The 19,081-nt window shown below is 38.0% G+C and overlaps 1 protein-coding gene across 1 annotated transcript in view; it reads right to left on the bottom strand.

Annotated features, from left to right (window-relative positions):
• The window catches only part of OVCH1 (ovochymase 1), a 61,065-nt gene continuing 41,984 nt past the window's right edge, over positions 1-19,081 (bottom strand). Inside the window, exons 19-25 of the mRNA XM_047785750.1 lie at positions 14,097-14,253; positions 13,707-13,799; positions 9,852-10,076; positions 3,515-3,640; positions 1,681-1,816; positions 522-661; positions 1-92 (exon numbers count right to left, since the gene is read on the bottom strand). Of these exons, the coding sequence (XP_047641706.1) occupies positions 1-92; positions 522-661; positions 1,681-1,816; positions 3,515-3,640; positions 9,852-10,076; positions 13,707-13,799; positions 14,097-14,253 (969 nt within the window). The remainder of the gene's footprint in view (positions 93-521; positions 662-1,680; positions 1,817-3,514; positions 3,641-9,851; positions 10,077-13,706; positions 13,800-14,096; positions 14,254-19,081) is intronic.

Below are 19,081 nucleotides of genomic sequence, written 5' to 3'. Positions count from 1 at the left end.
TTAGGAAAAGGCCAGGAGAACTGCAGTAATGCCAGTCTTCACAGATTTGAACTGTTGAGCATCTCCGTGGATTTCTGCATCCCTCTGGATCTCTTTCAGAATAATAAAATTAAGTCACAGTAATCATGTTTTCACCTGTTATCTAATTAATACACCCATTTAATGACTTTTCTGTGAACATTATTTTGCCTGATTAATATTATACTCTCGATTCTTTTCGTTGTATTCGTCTAAGAGGTAAGAGGTTTATTCATCCTTGATTTTTAGTATTTCTGGGTAAGTTTAATCTAGGTATGACCCAAGTAAACATCATACAATTGGGTGTTATTTTAATGTAACCAGAGAGTGTTAGGTGACTCTCAATTATAAATATAAAAAATAGTAACAGTAAGGTTATTTCAATGCCACATAAGCAGAGATTCATTTCTATCATCTGTAATTCACATACTGAATATAAAATGTTCTAAGAATATTTTATGAAAGAAAATCAACAGTATAGTTCTTCATGGGAAATTAGTTACCTATTAATTTTCTGTCTGATCCAAATCCTTCATAAACCCACAGGTGACCCTGACAGGCCAAGGGCACTGGTTTCAGCTGGAAGTTGATAACATCCAGGCGAATGATGTGATTTAATGGGGCTAATAATCTCCAGTGGCAGCTATGGTACAGATGAAAGAAAGTCAGAAATGACTTTTAAATAGCATATATTGTTATTTACTTGGTTCAGAATCCAATGCATCACTCAGTGAATCCCTGTCAGGAACTCCCTGCTTTTTTGTGCTTAGGTAAAAGAAAGGTTTCTACTTAAATTAGAGCAATGAAAAATAGTCTGTAAGACTGAATTTGTCAAAAGTTTTAACTAAGCTCACCCTTGTGGTGAATGGTTGGTCACTCAATTGTAATATTCTGTGTTCAGATAGGCCATCTATAAGAGAGTCAAGCAAGTATTCTTGCCCCAAACTTCCCCAAATCATATAAATTTACTTATGATTGATACTGCATGAACCTCACTTTTTGTTTTTCTCACTTCAAATTTATTCTAATATTTAATTCAGACAGAGTTCTCTTTTCACTGTGGCATTTTAAGAACTATTTATTGGAGTTCCCATTGTGGCTCAGAGGAAATGAATCTGACTAGTGTCCATGAAGATGCAGGTTTGATATCTGGCCTCACTCAGTGAGTTAATCATCCAGTGTTGCATGAGCTGTGGTGTAGGTCAAAGATGTGGCTTGGATCTAGCATGGCTGTGGCTGTGGTGTAGGCCAGCGGCTACAGCTCCAATTGGATCCCTAGCCTGGGAACCTCCATATGTCGTGGGCGCAGCCCTAAAAAGACAAAAAGAAGAAAAAAATTTTAAAAAAAATCTATTTATTCACTATGTACTCTGTACCAGAGTTTTACATACACTATTTCAATCTCTAAAACTCTTTGCTAGAGATTTAGCTTTCCACTTTACCTAATAAATGGTCTCTTTTGTTGGGGAAGTACAATTTATCAACAGGGTCATCTTACAAATGGTTTTCATATACTGAAGGCCTCAGATCAGGGTTTATCTCAAAGTCTGTTGTCCAAGGGAAAGAGGTGAAAAATAATGCCTTAAATAAAAACCACATGTTGCTGCTTGTCAAGTGATCATTAACAAACTTCTTTTGTCATAGTAAATATTCCTTCCTCACCTCCTAGTGGTTCTCTGAAAATATCTTGGGATTTGTATGATTCCTGCTGGTTTGGTCAGAATAACATCCCCACAAGTGACCACCAGTTCTTGATTAGAACTCTGAAGAAATTTGGTCCTTTTACTGCCCTTTGGACCTAGAAATAAAGAAAAGGGAACGAGGTAAAACTGATTTTTAAGAAGCTTGTTATCCACCTTTTCAGATTAGAGCTGTCAGCTTTTCTCCCTGTTTTAGAAAAAAGTTAACAGGAGGTAGCTGGTTTAACTAAAAATGTTCTATCTGAAACATTCAAAAGATACAGAAAGCCAGCACTTTTCTCAAAGGTATTGCTTTTGGCATAGCCCAGGGTCTAAGGAAGATAACGTGCAATAACTACAGATAATACAGGTTCCCTGTACAATTCCATCTAAAAGCAATTTTATTTTTTAAAAATTTTTAATTGAACTATAATTGATTTACAATGTTGTGTTCATTTCTTGTGTATACCTGAATCACTCTGCTATATACCAGACACTAACACAACACTGTAAATCAACTATACTTCAATTAAATATATAGATATATATTCTTACATATGAAGAATATATATATATATATATACTTTTTCATATTCTTTTCTATGATGATTTATTAGGATACTGATTATAGTTCCCTGTGCTGTACAGCAGGACCTTGTTGTCTCTGTTTTATATGCAGTAGTTTGTATTTGCTAATCCCAAACTCTTAATTTATCCTTTCCTGACCCCCCTCCCCTTTAGTGACCATACGTTTGTTTCCTATGTCTATGAGTCTGTTTCTGTTTTGTGAATAAATTCATTTGGATCTTATCTTCAATTCAACATATAAGTGATATCATATGATATTTGTTAAAAGCAATATTCTAAATACAGTTTTTTAGGAAAAAAATTTCATATGGTATGCATGCTTTTCTTTTATTACTCACTTAACTTTTTTTCCAAATATATCTCTGCAATGCTTTTCAATGCCAAGGAGAGGAATTAGTTTTTGGTTACCTATGCTCATCAAGAGTCAAAATGCTTCACTAATTACATGTTTGAAAATGCCATCTGATAACCCTGAGTTGCATAGAGTTTACATTTATAATGCAAGCATCTACTATTTGTTAAGTTTCTTTTCAAAACTCATTCTAACCTTCTATTATTATAATATGAAGAAAAGTCTGATACAGAGATAATGAAATGTCCAGAGCTATTCAGCCAGCTAAGATTTAGAACCCAGGGAGTTCCTGTTGTGGCACAACAGAAACGAATTCAACTAGCAACCATGAGGTTTTGGGTTCCACCCCTGACCTCGCTCAGTGGGTTAAGGATCTGGCGTTGCAGTGAACTGTGGTGTAGCTTGAAGATATGGCTTGGATCCCACATTGCTGTGGCTGTCACATAGGCCGGCAGCTGCAGCTCCTATATGACCCCTAGTCTGGGAACCTTCATATGCCTCAGATGTGGCCCTAAAAAGCAAAAAGCAAAAAAAAAAAAAAAAAAAAAGATTTAGAACCCAAATCTTTCAAGCCGCAAGAATTATGGCTGCAGAAAAAAAAGCATACTGTGCTATAAAATCACAATAAAAATACTATTTTGCAATTAATATATCTTACCCATGTCCATAAACCACAATTCTAAATGACTTATAAGTCAATCAAGTCATTTACTGAATAGTTTTTCTCTTGGACCTGACCAATCTCAGATCACTTAGATTTTCCATTCAATCATAAACTCATTACTCACAGAAACATAATTTTTTCATATGTTTTGAAATATTCCTAAAAAGAAAAACATTGATTTTTAATTTTGTAAATTTTTTAAATCAAACATACCTTGGACTCTAAAAACAATATAACGTATGCCAAAAGCACCTTGCACATGGGAATGAAATGTTACCCTCACCAGTGGTCCGGAGCTCATGAAAATCATTGGGTAAAGTCTTCTTCCACATAATTCACCTAGGTTGAAAAAATTAAATTTGATTAAAAAAAAAAAAAGGAGTTCCTGTTGTGGCTCAGCAGTAATGAACCTGACTAGTATCCATGAGGATGGAGTTTGATCCCTGGCCTCTCCCAGTGGGTTTAGGATCCAGTATTGCTGTGAGCTGTGGTGTAGGTCACAGACGTGGCTTGGATCCTGTGTTGTTGTGGCTGTGGTGTAGGCTCTCAACTGCAGCTCTAATTTGACCCCAGCCTGGGAACTTCCATATGCCACACATGCAGCCCTAAAAAAAAAAAAAAAAAAAAAAACAGAAGCAGAAGCAGAAGAAGAAGATTTAACAGTTTCTCTAGTTTATGCACAGCAATTACTTAAACTCTATTCTGCAAAATGACCAACAGAATTCCAGAACCCCCCAAAGTCACAGATTGGTGAGATGGGGAGTCAGAATCTGAAGCTAGGACCGTAAACCCAATTACCTATTACAGTCTACTAGGTCACATTGCTCCCTTGAAGGACAGTAGGTAGCAAATTAATTACCTTACTTTTCTTCCCCCTTTTTATAGCAGCACCTACAGCATATGAAAATTCCCAGGGTAGGGGTTGAATTGGAGCTGCAGCTGCAGGCCTATGCCACAGCCATGGCAAAACCAGATCCAAGCCACATCTGCAACCTGCTCTGCAGCTTGCAGCAATGTCAAATCCTTAACCCACAGAGTGAGGCCAGGGATCAAATCCACATCCTCAGAGACATGATGTCAGGTTCTTAACCTGGTGAGCCACAATGGGAACTTCTATCTTGTCTTTAAAATGATGCTGATGTGCCATTTTTCTCCTAGAAAAGTAACACATTTATTAAAAAGTACGTAACTGTGAAAAACCAATGAAGAAAACCTTTTTCTACTCGAAAATTTATTCTTTCCCTATAGCCAATCTTCTTTTGATTGCTTTACCTTGAGAACATAAGTCAAAGATAGAAAGGAACATTATAGCCATAATTCTAAAATGATTCAGAGGCCTGATTAAGAAGATATAAAAAGGAGGCATTCCCATTGGGGCACAGCAGAAACAAATCCAACTAGTATCCATGAGAATTCAGGTTCAATCCCTGGCTCTGCTCAGTGGGTCAGGGATCCAGCATTGTGGTGAGCTGTGGTGTAGGTTGCAGATTCGGCTGAGATCCTGAGTTGCTGTGGCTATGGTGTAGGCCAGCAGCTGTAGCTCTTGTTCAACCCCTAGCCTGGGTATTTCCATGTGCCACAAGTGCGGTCCTGAAAAAAGAAAAAAACTATGAGCTTAGTAGTCTCAAACCCATCTACTATTAAGAATAATTCAGTATCCCTCAGTAATATTTATTTATTTGTTTTTATTTTTTGGCTACATATGTGGCATGTGGAAGTTCCTGGACCAGGAATCAAACCTGAGCTACAGCCATGACAATGCTGAATCTTTAACCGCAAGGCCACCAGGGAACTCCTGTAACATTTATTTAAATATCACTGGCTCAGAAAGACTTCTGCTGATTATACCGCCCACAACTGTATGGCACCTGCATCCCAGAGACTTCTTCTCTCCCTTCCCACCTCATTCCCCTCATCCTTTGTCTCTAATATATTATATATTTTACTATATTATGTGTCCTCTCCCCACTAGAAAATAAGATTGGCAAGGGGGGGGGATTTTTTTTGTTGTTGTTCATTTTGTTCACTACTGGAGGCCCACAAACAAGAAGATTCAATCCCTAGCCCACAGTAGATCCTCCCCATTTATCTGTAGGGAGGAAGGAAGAGAGAAGATACGCAAGAAGAAAAAGCAGTAGTTGGCATAACCTATTAGGGTAAATGATGTTGAAATCCTGTTTGAAGAATGATCAAATGTTTATTTGTAGCAAGTAAAGATGAATGCAGTTCTTGAATGATTGCTGGCTCCCACAGGGAAGAACATAGAACTTTACAGCATACAAGAATACTATCCAACTTGAGTAAGAGGTAAAATTTCTGTCATAGTCTTACAATTCTGCTAGCTATCATCTGAAGGGCAGAACAATTCCATAAGTTTCAAACTGACAATTTCAAACCAGAAAATGCTAGGTTGAAAAATTATAGGGGATCCCCAGTTAATCCACAACAAAGTCAAGCAGTAGGTAATAATGATAAAGGCAAATTTTCCCAAAAGTCACTTCTTTCATTATAACAATCTGGTATACAACAAAGATAGCTATAAACGAGAGCGGAAAAAAAAAATTTTTTTAAAGAAGCAGTAGTGGGAGTTCCCTTCGTGGCACAGCAGTTAACAAACGTGACTAGGATCCAAAAGGATGCAGGTTCAATCCCTGACCTCTCTCAGGAGTTCAAAGATCTGGTGTCGCTGTGAGCTGTGGTATAGGTCACAGATATGGCTCAGATGTGGTGTTGCTGTGGCTGTGGCGTAGGCTGGCGGCCACAGCTTCAATTCCACCCCTACCCTGGAAACTTCCATATGCTGCAGGCGTGGCTCTAAAAAACAAAACAAAAAAAAGAAGCAGTCGTAAGGCTACTTTACCATACAAGAAAATACATTTCACCAGGATTAAGGTTTTTTGAATTAAAAAATTTCTGATCTCATATTGGGACATTAATTTTTAAAAAATAAAAGCAACGAGATAAATCAAAGATCAAGGATACATATGGATATATTTAAACTAGTAAATTTTAAAATATTTACACCACATATAAATCTCCAACATTTAAAGGCAAATGATAGAAGTTCTCATCGTGGCTCAGTGGAAACAAATCTGTCTAATATCCATGAGGACACAGGTTCAATCCGTGGCCTTTCTCACAGCTGTGAGCTGTGGTGTAGTTTGCAGACATGGCTCGGATCTGGCATGCTGTGGCTGTAGTGTGGGCTGGCAGCCACAGCTCCAATTTGATCCCTAGCCTGGGGACCTCCATGTGTTGTGGGTGTAGCCCTAAAAAGACAAAAAATAAATAAAATAAATAAAGGCAAATGACAATCCTACAAATAAGTACTTGTAACTTATGACAAAGGAAAAATTGTTATATCTATAGCTCTTATAAACCAATAATAACAGCAATGATAAAATTTTAAAAATAGACAAGAATGATAAAAATGCAAATAACTAACCAATATATAAAAATATATTTATCCCCATTAAGGATAAACATTTTAAAGTGTGTGCTAAATTGATTTATTAGATTACGGGCATGGCAAAAGAGAATCTTATTTATGCTAAAGTCAGTGAAAACTGATTTGGTCTTTCTGAAGAATTATGTACTGTATGCATTCATGTAAAAAAAAAAAGTTCTAAGTCTCTATTATCCCCATTTGGGGAGAGACAGGCAGGAACATAATAGCCAGATCCCTGTTCTCATGATGCTTTCATTTTAGTCAGAAATGAAGAAGATGATTTCAAACACAGACCACTGCAACAAATGAGATAACCAGTGTAATAAGATAGAAAAAGACTGTGGGAGGGAAATGATGATGCTTTATTTTTTTTCTATGGCTTCATCCGCAGCATATGGAAGTTCCCAGGCTAGGGGTCGGATCTGAGTTCCAGCTGCAGGCCTATGCCACAGCCACAGCAATGCCAGATCCAAGCCGCATTTGCGACTTATGTCACAGCTTGTGACAATACCAGACCTTTAACTCATTGAGCGAGGCCAGAGAGGGAACCCACATCCTCATGGAGACTGTGTTGGGTTCTTAACCCAATGAGTCACAATAGGAACTCCAGGATGATGCTTCTTTACACTGAGAAGACCTCATTGAGAAGGTGACCTTAAAGGTCAGTTGCTCATTTTTTAAATGCTTCCCACGTGTTAGGCACTGTTCTAGGCACTAGGGATTCTTAAAGTGAAGAGACAAGCTCATATCAATAGGGAAGACACAGGCATGAAAACATAATACCATAGGTTAGAAGACAATAATGCCAAGAGAAAGACACTAAAAAGTACAGAGGTGGGAGGTGATGCAAGTCACATCCATCAGGTTGGCCTCATTGGGAAGGTATGTTCAAAAACATTCTATGTGGAGAAATAGAAACCCTTGCACACTGAGGCAGCCACTGTGGAAAACAGTTTGGAAGTTTCTCAAAAAACTAAAAATAGAACTACCACATGACCCAGCAGTTCTACTCCTGGGTATAATAAAATAAAAAAAAATCAAAAATACGAATTCAAAGAGACGCATGCACTCCAATGTTCATAGTAACACTATCTACAATAGCCAAGCTATAGAAGCAAAACAGATGAATGGATAAAGATGTGTCTGTCTGTGTGTTTGTAATATATATAAAGGGAATATTACTCAGCCATAAAAAAGAACAAATTTTTGCCATTTGTAGAAACATAGATAGACTTAGAGGGCATTATGCCAAGAGAAATGAGTTAGAAAAACACAAAAACTATATAATATCACTTACATGTGGAATCTGAAAAATACTACAAACTAGTGAAAATCACAAAAAAGGGGCAGTCTCACAGATATAGAGAACAAATTAGTGGTCACCAGTGGAGGAGGGGTGCAATGTAAGGGTGGGGCCATGGGAGGCACAAACCATGGGATGTAAGATAGGCTCAAGGATGTATTGTACCACATGGGGAATATAGCCAATATTTTGTAATAACCGTAAGTGGAAAGTACCCTTTAAAAATTGTATAGGAATTCCCACTGTGGTGCAGTGGGCTAAGGATCCAGTGTTGTCTCTGTGGCAGTGAAGGTTCAACCCCTGGCCCAGGAACTTACATATGCCATAAAAAAATTGTATAAAAAAGTCAAAATGAAAAAAAGAAGGCACATTCTAGTCAAGACTTGACTAGATGGATGAAGAGCTAGGAGAGAAGGTAGATAAGGTCTAGAGGTAAGAGCATGATGAGCTAAAGGAGAGGAAAGCAAACGATCCTGCTAGGGATTCTGGATTTTATTTCAGCTACAACACCTTGAGCCGTTTTAACTGAAGTGGATGGAGGAGGTGATCTGATCATAGGGGGAAACTCCGCGAAGTGGATAGGACAGTGAGCAATCTTCTCTGTAGTCTAAATGAGATAGCATTTTAAACAAAGTTTCTTTAAATAAATGTTTGTATGCCTCCTAAGTCAATAATTCAATCTTTCAGAACTTTCCCTAAGAAAACAATCTCACCCTTAAAGCAATTCCCTGTCCTCCACATACTCCTGAATCAAGCATGTGCATTTGTGTGCATTCTGTAAACACACAAACTTCCAGCCGCACCCACAACATACAGAAGTTCCCAGCTAGGGATTGAATCTGAGCCACAGCTGTGGCAACACTGGATCATTTTTTTAACCCATTGCTCAGGGCCAGGGATTGAACCCATACCATGGCAGTTACCAAACCCACTGTGCCACAGTGAGAACTCCTAAATTGTTTTTCTTTCCAGGTTTCCTCATCAACCAAATTATTTCCAACACCTTCTCACCTTTCTCTTTACTGAGAGACAAAAAGCCTATATTACACCTATACAAATAAGAGGTGCCAAGTTTGTTTTGTTGAACAAAAACGAATCTACCCATTTACATAAAATGACAGTAGGCATGTTATTAACAAGTCTTTTTTTTTTTTTTTCTTTTTAGAGACTCACCTGCGGCATATGCAGGTTCCCAGGCTATGGGTTAACTCGGAGCTACAGCTGCTGGCCTGCACCACAGCCATAACAATGCCAGATCCGAGCCATGTCTGCAACCTATACCACAGCTCACAGCAACGCCAGATCCTTAATCCACTGAGCGAGGCCAGGGGTCGAACACCCAACCTCACGGTTCCTAGTCGGATTCGTTTCCACTGTGCCACAATGGAAACTCCCAGCAAATCTTTTTAATTTTGCCATTTTAAAAGCCTTTAGCATATTTTGCTTTATTTTAAAATTCAACACATCCCCACTCCTTCCCAATTTTTAACCATCTTAACCCCTCCTTTGTCAAGCATAAATTTCTGGCATTCTGGCATGGTTCTGGGATGTTTGACAAAGTTGGGCTCTATCATATTTTTTCTGATTAAACACACGGACAAGCGCACTCAGTCAAGCTTGAATATACCTGTTTTGTAAATTTAAATTTTGAAAATATTAAATATGCCTAAAAAGGGCATTCCTAATACATGAATCAACATTTTGGTGGTATTATTACCAAGTCAAACTCTCCCTTTGATCATAAACTGCCTATAAAGAAAAGGCTCCCAGCACAACGTGTAGATGCCCATAAATATTACCTGACATTTTTCTCTCACTGTGGTTTTCTTCATAAATAGTCAGAGCTGAATCTTGACACATGTGAGACTCAGGGAGTGACAGATACTCAACTGTAAATTTTGCCATACTATTTGGCGAGACTCTGAGCACCCAAGAACATTCTAGCTTTCCTTGATAATCCAGTGGGTATTGTGGAGAAGAAAAAAAGCCTCTGGGTTCCTGAAGCTCCACTTCAGAGTAACAGCCTACAATTCAGAACACAGTGACACCAGGGACCAAATTAATAAGGCAATGAAAAATGAGATTCTATCATAAACTTGAATAATGTAGGCTTGCTTTGATTACTATCAGTTACAAGTCCTTGAGTAAAATGATCATGCTATTTAATGTGCCCTATTTTTATTTTATTAATTAAAAAATTTTTTATGGCCACACCTGAGGCATATGGAAGTTCCTGGGCCAGGGGTCTAATCAGAGTTGCAGCTACAACCTATGCAGGAGCTTGTGGCAACACTGGATCCTTAACCCACTGAGGGAGGCCAGGGATCAAACCCACATCCTCATGGAGAAAAAATTGTGTCCTCAACCTGCTGAGCCACAATGGGAATTCCCAACTTGTTCTTAAATCTAAGGGTGGCTTTGGCACCTGCAGAGATATTGGCCAGGCAACAGATGCCAGGAGCTCTATGGCTCACTGACCCTGTCATTGGCTTCTCCTCCTTCAGGTGACATCACTGGCTCTTCCTTCTTCACCCCTGTCTATTGCCTTGACAACAATCTTTTGAGAAATTACAACTGAAATATTCCGTACTCAAATGTGTTCACAGAACACATTTCATTGGATGAGTATTAGTTAACTAATATGTATTTTGTTATACATGGTCTGCCATAGAGAAATTACCATTCTAACTGAGGGGACACAGAGGTCAATGTACTTTTATAAACAGTAGAGATGAAGAGTAGCAGAAGTGAAGTGCTACAAGAATTCAGGATCCCATTCAGTTGCTTAGTCTTCTTTTACTTTGGTGCATTTTTTCCTTTTCGTTTATATGGCTCTTATGATCTAACTCAGATATTTATTAGGTCTACTTTGATGTTAAAGTAGCCTGATTTCCTAGTCTCAAATCTTCCTCCACCATGCCCCCCAATCTGGAAACAGTGATTGAAACAGAAGAATTAAGTTCTTTCCTTTCTCAAAGCAACTAGCCCAGACTGCAAGGTCTTTCAGAGTCTGACCCCCAATATGTCTTTCTAATCTTTGTTTCCTCTCCATGTGAATCCTCGATGACAAGCCTGCCTAAAAAGGGAATCAAATCATATAAAGTTATGAATTCTCAACCAGCCACTGCTTTTTATAAATGTCTTAAAAAAACATTGCTAGGATTCATTCATTCCCTTGTGTTAAAAACAAGTGGTGGGAGTGGGTGGGTGTTAAATATGGCAGAATCCTTACATTTTTTTCTCATAGAATATTCATAGAACTAAAACAAAACATACCCTTTCATATGTAAAACGTTAAAAGTTCTTTGGCATGCATAAATATTTATGAACACATACAAATGAAAAATACCTTCTCTTCATTTTAACCACATTCATTTTCTAACAGTCTGAAAGGGACGGTTCAAAGACTGTTTGATGATCACTACCTTCACCACCACTTATTGACCCTCATCACATGTGATGCCATCCGTATTCTAAGTCCTTTACATGCATTAATTTACTTTGGCACTGGATTCCTTTTGTGGCTCAGTAGGTTAAGAAATGGACACAGTGTCCGTGAAGATGTGGAATCAATCCCTGGCTGCAGATGTGGCTCAGATCCTGCATTGCTGTGGGCTGTGGTGTAGGCCAGCAACAGCAGTTCCTATTCAACCCCTAACCCAGAAACTTCCATATGCCAAAGGTGCAGCCCTAAAAAGGAAAAAAAAAAAAGAAAAACAAAAACAACCACCTTACTTTGGTGCTCATTAATATTGTTCATTTAACTGTCAAAATCCTTTGGTCTTAGGATCTTGGACCCAAGTCCGCTCTCCATCTCAACCCCAATTCCAGATTTCATTTTAATCTAAATATGACTCTTTGGGAGTTCCCATTGTGGCTCAGTGGGTTAATGACATGACCTTGTCTCCATGAGGATGTGGGTCTGATCCCTGGCCTCGCTCACTGGGTTAAGGATCCAGTGTTGCCACAAGCTGCTGCATATGTTGTAGCTGCAGTTCTGATCTGACCCCTGGCCCAGGAATTTCCATATGTCACAAGTATGTCCATAAAAAGAAAAAAAAATCATGACTTTGACTTCTGTTTTGACTCTGACTCCAGTGTTGTCAGACCATACCACCCATGACTGTTCTCTGGCTTACTCCACCTCATTCCTAGATTTTAGCAGTCATTTTCTCCAACAGTGTTCCTACCATACATTTTGCTGATTTTGAAAGCCACATAGATGATGACTCCAGCACTGAAGCGTCTCAATTTCTCAACATTCCTCCATCAATCTTGCCCTTCAGTTGACCTCATTCACTTATCCCAGTGGTCAGCCCCTAGAGGCTGGGTCCTTAGCAATAACTCCAAACCTTGTATAAACTGTTTTAAGCACTGCCCTTTCTAACCTTCTATTTTTCAGCTTTCTTCAATACTCCTTCACCTTTTGAGACTTGTAATTCATCTATCCCACCACCTGTTCTCTGTTCCTAACTCACCGTTTTTGCTTTACTCTTTTCCTAGCTTAATTCCAACCATTCATCATTCTAATCCCTTCCTCATACTAACTCTCAGTTCCTGTATACTCTTGTATATTTGGGAAGGCCCACTCCAACTGACTCTATTCTCCATCTACTTTGCATCTATGTGGTACCTCTCAGGGTCTCCAGAGGAAATCATGCAACTAAACTAACTGATCAGCCTCCCTCTAAATTTATGATCATTCTCAGAGGCTTTTATGCTGTCCAACAATTCTACTGCATTTTCCTAGTCACTATTTTAGGGAACTTATTTAATACTTTCTCCTACAACCCTTGAATTCTCTTCCACAACCATTTTTTTCATTTGCTTATCAATTACAGGAGAGCTGCCAGAAGTTCTCATCCCCACATGTACCCATACAGTTGCACCAGTGCCTAAATATTGTTTTCCATTTGGCAACTATAGATGAACTGTACTTTGTTCCTATCTAAGACCAACTCTTCCACCTGGACACTAGATCTCATCTTCTTTCTTCTACTGAAGGTCATCACCCTAGCAAATCTCCCTCTTTCTCTCTTGTATCCCTTTCAAGTCTTCTCCAACTCTTCCTAGTTGTCTACTGGCCTTGAGTATATGTGGGTGGGTGGGGCAGAGATGGGTAAAGAGGGGAAGACCCTGACCATTTGGAAACCAACGACGGCATCGTGGCACATTCATATTTTTGTAAATCTATCACACACTTATATTTCCAGTTTCTGTTTGCTTTTAACTAAAAATAAAAATCCTATTAGCAAATAGATACTGACAATAGTGGGAGAATTGAGAGAGACATTAACACTTACGCTGATCTTGGTCATCTCATATCCAGAGAAAGATCATTGAAAGTCTAAGGACTTTCAGATTCATGAAGGAGTAAACAGCTCAGAGGTCAGAATAAATCTATGCACTTCAAATTTCAAGAACTGTTCACAACCACAAGATTTTAATTTTTTACCTGCAACAGCTGTAATATGGGGTAGAAAGTATCCTCAGACAGTAACAATAACAATTCTCCTGTCTTTCAGCTTAAACTACCAACCAGAATGTAAACACAGCTTATGGTATTTCAGAGAAAATTCGTGAACCCAGATATGCAATGTTTCTTGCTAAGTGCTTATTATCTATATGAATGGGATAACATGAACATCTACTACCTGGCCCAGATGCGTCTGTTGAAGCTGTGGGTGGTGGCAGTTGTTGTCTTTGTAAGGTTTCATTTTCATTATTAATCTGAAGTAAAGCATGACCTGTATTTGGGGAGAATGTGTTAAAAATAAATAGAGATAAAAGCCTATGGACAAAATGTGGTCTGTACCAGCACAGATTTTTTTCAAAAGAGAATGCAAATCTAAGCTTAAAGCAGCCTTAGGAAAAAATTAGTTTTACCATAGTTATGTCCAACGGAAATGTGTTTAGCAACTAAAATAAATGATACACTACTTTATGATCTTTCTTTCATAATGCTTATTTCTTCCACTCTCACCTCTCCCAGGCCCACCCCAGAGAAAGAGGCACTGTTTTCATAATATCTGAAAAATATTTACCTTTGATTTTGGATTGAATCCACTCCAAGAAGACACTCACCCTGGAAAATACATCTGGCTTCCTTGGCTGGGCATAGCCAGCTCCCCAGCTGACAATGCCGTAGAGGACAAAGGGACCTTTTTCATGTTTACATACTAATGGTCCACCAGAATCTCCCTGAAACACCAAGAAAACATGTTCTAAAATTTGCTTTAGTCAGAGCACCTGCTTTTACTTTTGGAATAGGAAGAATCAATAATTTGTTCATAACATATATTTTTTTAATTTTTAAAGATTTATTCTTTGTCAATCTGTATAGTTTAGACTACTTAGACTTACATAAATGAAATCACAAATAAAAGAAATGAAAGAGGAGATATTACAACTGGCACCACTGAAATACAAAGAACCATAAGAGACTACTCTGAACAACTATAAACCAAAAAATTAGACAACATAGAAGAAATAAATTCCTAGAAATATATAGCCTACTAACACCAAATCAAGAGGAAAAAGAAAATCAGAACAGATCAACTGAAAAAGAAGATTGAATCAGTAATCAAGAACATCCCAATGAAGAAAAGCCCAGGACCAGATGGCTTTAACAGTGAATTTTACTAAACATTTAAATCAGAATCCTTTTCAAACTCTTCTAAAAACTGAAGAACAGGGAACACTCCAAAATTCATTTTATGAGGTCAGTGTTTTCTTGATACCAAAGTCAAATAAAAACACTGCAAGAAAATATATGTTGATATTCCTAATGAACATAGATGTAAAAATCTCCAAGAGAGTTCTAGCAAATTGAATTCAACAGTAATTAAGTAGATCAATCATCATAATCAAGTGGGATTTATTCTAGTGGTGCAAAGGTGGCAACATATGCAAATCATTAAATGTGAAAGTTAAAAATTGAATTATCATCTTAAAAGAAAAAAACATTTGACAAAATGCGACATTCTTTCATGATAAAGACTCTCAACAACTTGGGCATAAACAAAACATACCTCAATATAATAAAGGCCATATACAACAAACTCACAGCTAACATCATATGCAACAGTGAAAAGTTGAAAGCTGTTCCTCTAAGAGCAAGAACAAGACAAAGGTGTCCACTCTCACCAAACCTATTTAAAGTCCTAGCCAGAGTAATCAGGCAAGAAATGAAATAAAAGTACCCAAATCAGAAAGAAAGAAGTAAAACTTTTTATTTGCGGATGATAAGATTTTTATGCAAAAAGTCTTAAAGGCTCCACCAAAAACTCTTAGAACTTATCAATGAATACAGTAAAATTTAAGTATACAAAACAAACATATAGAAATCAGTTGTGTGGAGTTCCTGTTGTGGCTCAGTGGGTTATGAACCCTGGTATCCATGAGGATGCAAGTTTGATCCCTGGCCTCACTCAGTGGGTTAAAAATTCAGCGTTGCTGTGAGCTGTGGTGTAGGCCACATGAGGCTTGGATCTGATTTTGCTGTGGTTGTGGCTTAGGCCAGCAGCTGCAGATCCAATTCAACCCTTAGCCTGGGAACTTGCCTCACCTGTGGTCCTAAAAAAGAGAAAAGAAAGAGGGAGGGAGGGAAGGAGGGAAGAAGAGAGAGAGAGAGAGAAGGAAGGAAGGAAGGCAGGCAGGCAGGAAGGAAGGAAGAAAGGAAAGGAAGGAAAGGAAGGAAGGAAAGAAATTGGTTGTGTTTCTATACACAAGAAAATTATGAAAAAAATAAGAAAAACAATCCCATCTACAATAGCGTCAAAAGAATAAAATATTTCAGAATAAATCTAACTAGGGAGGTAAAAGATCTCTGTACTGAAAACTAAGATTATGATGAAAAAATTGAAGGTACAAATAAATGGAAAGATAGTCCATGTTCATGAACTGAAAGAATTAATATTTTTAAAATGTTGATTCCATGCAAAGCCACCTATAGATTTAATGAACTCCATATCAAAATTTCAATGACTTTTTTTTTCATAGAAATAGAGAAAAGGGAGTTCCCGTCGTGGCGCAGTGGTTAACGAATCCGACTAGGAACCATGAGGTTGCGGGTTCGATCCCTGCCCTTGCTCAGTGGGTTAACGATCCGGCGTTGCTGTGAGCTGTGGTGTAGGTCGAAGATGCAGCTCGGATCCCGCGTTGCTGTGGCTCTGGCGTAGGCTGGCAGCTACAGCTCCGATTAGACCCCTAGCCTGGGAACCTCCATATGCCGAGGGAGCGGCCCAAGAAATGGCAAAAAGACAAAAAAAAAAAAAAGAGAGAGAAAAAATAATCCTAAAATTCATGTGGAACCACAAAGACCCTGAATAGCCAAAGTAGTCCTTAGAAAGAGTAAAGCTGGAGGCATCACACTTCCTGATTTCAAAATATATTACAAATTTATAGTAATCAACCCATACGGTACTAGCATAAAACAGACACTCAGATAAATGGAACATGATTGTGAGCTCAGAAAAAAAAAAACCCTCTTATGTATATGTGTGTGTAGTTAGCTAATATTTGACAAGGGAATAAAGAATACTCAATGGGGAAAGAAAAGTTTCTTCAATAAATGATTTTGGAAAAACTGGATAACCACATGAGTGTTCACAGCACAAGAAAGAAATGATTAATTATGTAAGCTGATGAAGGGGTTAATTAACCCTCCTATGGTAAGCATTGCACAATATAAAAGTGTATCAAATCACTACATTGTATGTTTTACATTTATATTTCAAATGTTATCTGTCAACACTATCTCAATAATGCTGGTGAAAAAAAACAAGCCTTAGGACCTAAGATTTGCAAGTTTTAAGGCAGTCTTTCTGTTTTTTAATCAGGGAATTTTTTTTGACACAAATGTGTCAGTGTTTAGTTTAGGACCAAACTAAATCTATAATTCGTCTTCTTTAAAAATAAACTAAGCTGATGACATACTTGATATAGCTGTTTATTTTATATGGATACTTTCACACTAGAAACCCTGAATTGGGAATAGGAGATAGATTCCCTAATCTGTAATATAAAACAATTAATACTTTCTCTAGGCCTAATTTTTTCCACTACATAAAATGAGATTATACTTAAGACTCCCTTCCAGTTTGAAAATTGTCTGATGCGTCAAGTCAGGTTTTTTTTTTTTTTTCAATCTTTCATTCATTTAGTTACAACACATACCCAATATAGAATTTTTCATGCAATTAAATTTCATGATACAGAAAGAGTCTTAATTTTTCTTCTTTTGTTGATGCTTATCACAGGGCTTAGAATACAGTAAATTTTCAATAAACAATGGCATCTACTAATTTAAAAAAAAATTATTCAGTGCCTACTGTGAGCTACGCAATTCTGGAAAAGACTATAAGCAAATAAGATGGTGATACTAGCCATGGAGGAAATGTTCAGAGTGAAACACTGACGACAAAGGCAACCCTGTATATGCTTACACATGCATGTATGTATACGTAGTTTCAAAAACATTTGCGCTTACATGTGAAAAATAAGAATGAGCTGGATTTTCAAAAACATGGAAGAATAGTGTTTTACACATATTTGACATCTGGGCTAAGGCCCCAAGTTAGACAAGGATGTGGCAAGTTAGGTTAGGAGGTCAGCAGTAATCAATGTGGCTGAAATATATTAAGCAAGAGGAAAGAAAAAGTCAGCAAGAAAAGATGGGAAATGTCAGCAAGAACAGGACAGGTATCACTCAGTAATGATAGAGGTCACCTATCATTAATTAATTTTTTAATTTAAAAAAAATTAAATTTGGGGGAGTTCCCATTGTAGCTCAGTGGGTTAAGAACCCAATATAGTGTCTTTGAAGATACCGGTTTGATCCCTGGCCTTGCTTGGGTTAAGGATCCAGTGTTGCCACAAGCTGTGGAGGCATAGTTTGCAGAGGCAGCTCAGATCCAGCGTTGCTGTGGCTGTGATGTAAGCCAGAAGCTGCAGCTCTGATTTGACTCCTAGCCTGGGAACTTTCTTATGCTGCAGGTGTGGCCTAAAAAACAAAAAGAAAAAATTTTTTTGGTAAGCAAAAAACAAAACTGTGTATCTGAAACTCCCATGTCTTTCCATTCCAACATTCTGATTTTCACCTTTCTGGCTGAGAAATTACATTAGCAGGTCCATTACTTCCGAGTATACACCAGAGGATAAAAACCAATTACCTGATAGAAATAATAGAGTTCATTTGATCAAAGCAAGTTTCTGAAGTTACCCTTTTAGTATCCAGCATTCTCTGTAATAGAAAGCTAACCACACTTAGAATCTTAACTTCTACGTTCCTTTCCTTATACTGGCTGCAAATTTGGTCATCCTGCAGCCAAAGTGAAAGCTGGATGAGGCCGAAATAAGGTGCCAACTGAGATCACGGTATCTGGGTCACCTCTGACATGGACCTAATTCTCTCCCTAGTTCTTCCACAAGTACAAAGGCCCCTCATGTCCTTTCCTCTTGTGTTGTAGAAAAGCTCAAAACCCCCAGGCCTTCCTGAGTCATAAAAGAGGAGGCTCAAGTAATTCATGATTAGGGCAAGAGAGTCATTAATTTTTTCAGTGTCTGATGAAAATTCCTGAGTTGTTTTACAGTTACTATAACTGCCACCAGAGGGGGAAAAAAGCTAATTGCATGATGACCAGAACACAGCCATGACATAAACTGCTCCATCTTGAGCAGTGCTCAATCTATGGTTACCACAATTCCAAGAACTGACCTTAAGAAAATGAGATTAACGGTATTGCTCATAGCAATCTGTATCTTTGTGGGCATCAAAATTACATATACAGTAGCTGTCCATATATGTAAACAGAAGATGAAAATTGTCAGCAAAGAGATGCTAGAGACCCACATTGACAGCTTCCCTCCTAAGAATGCAATGCCCTATGTCAGCATGAAGAAAATGCAGAAGACAGATCTTTGCCCCTAATTCCACTGAAATGGAATGGATGGGAGTTCCTATGGTGGCTCAGCAGTTAATGAACCTGACTAGTATCCATGAGGATATGGGTTCAATCCCTTGCCTTGC

The sequence above is a fragment of the Phacochoerus africanus genome, chromosome 7, assembly GCF_016906955.1.
Source record: "Phacochoerus africanus isolate WHEZ1 chromosome 7, ROS_Pafr_v1, whole genome shotgun sequence".
Lineage (NCBI taxonomy): Eukaryota > Metazoa > Chordata > Mammalia > Artiodactyla > Suidae > Phacochoerus > Phacochoerus africanus.
The sequence above is the reverse complement of the archived record's forward strand: the minus strand, read 5'-3'. Positions and strand labels throughout refer to the sequence as shown.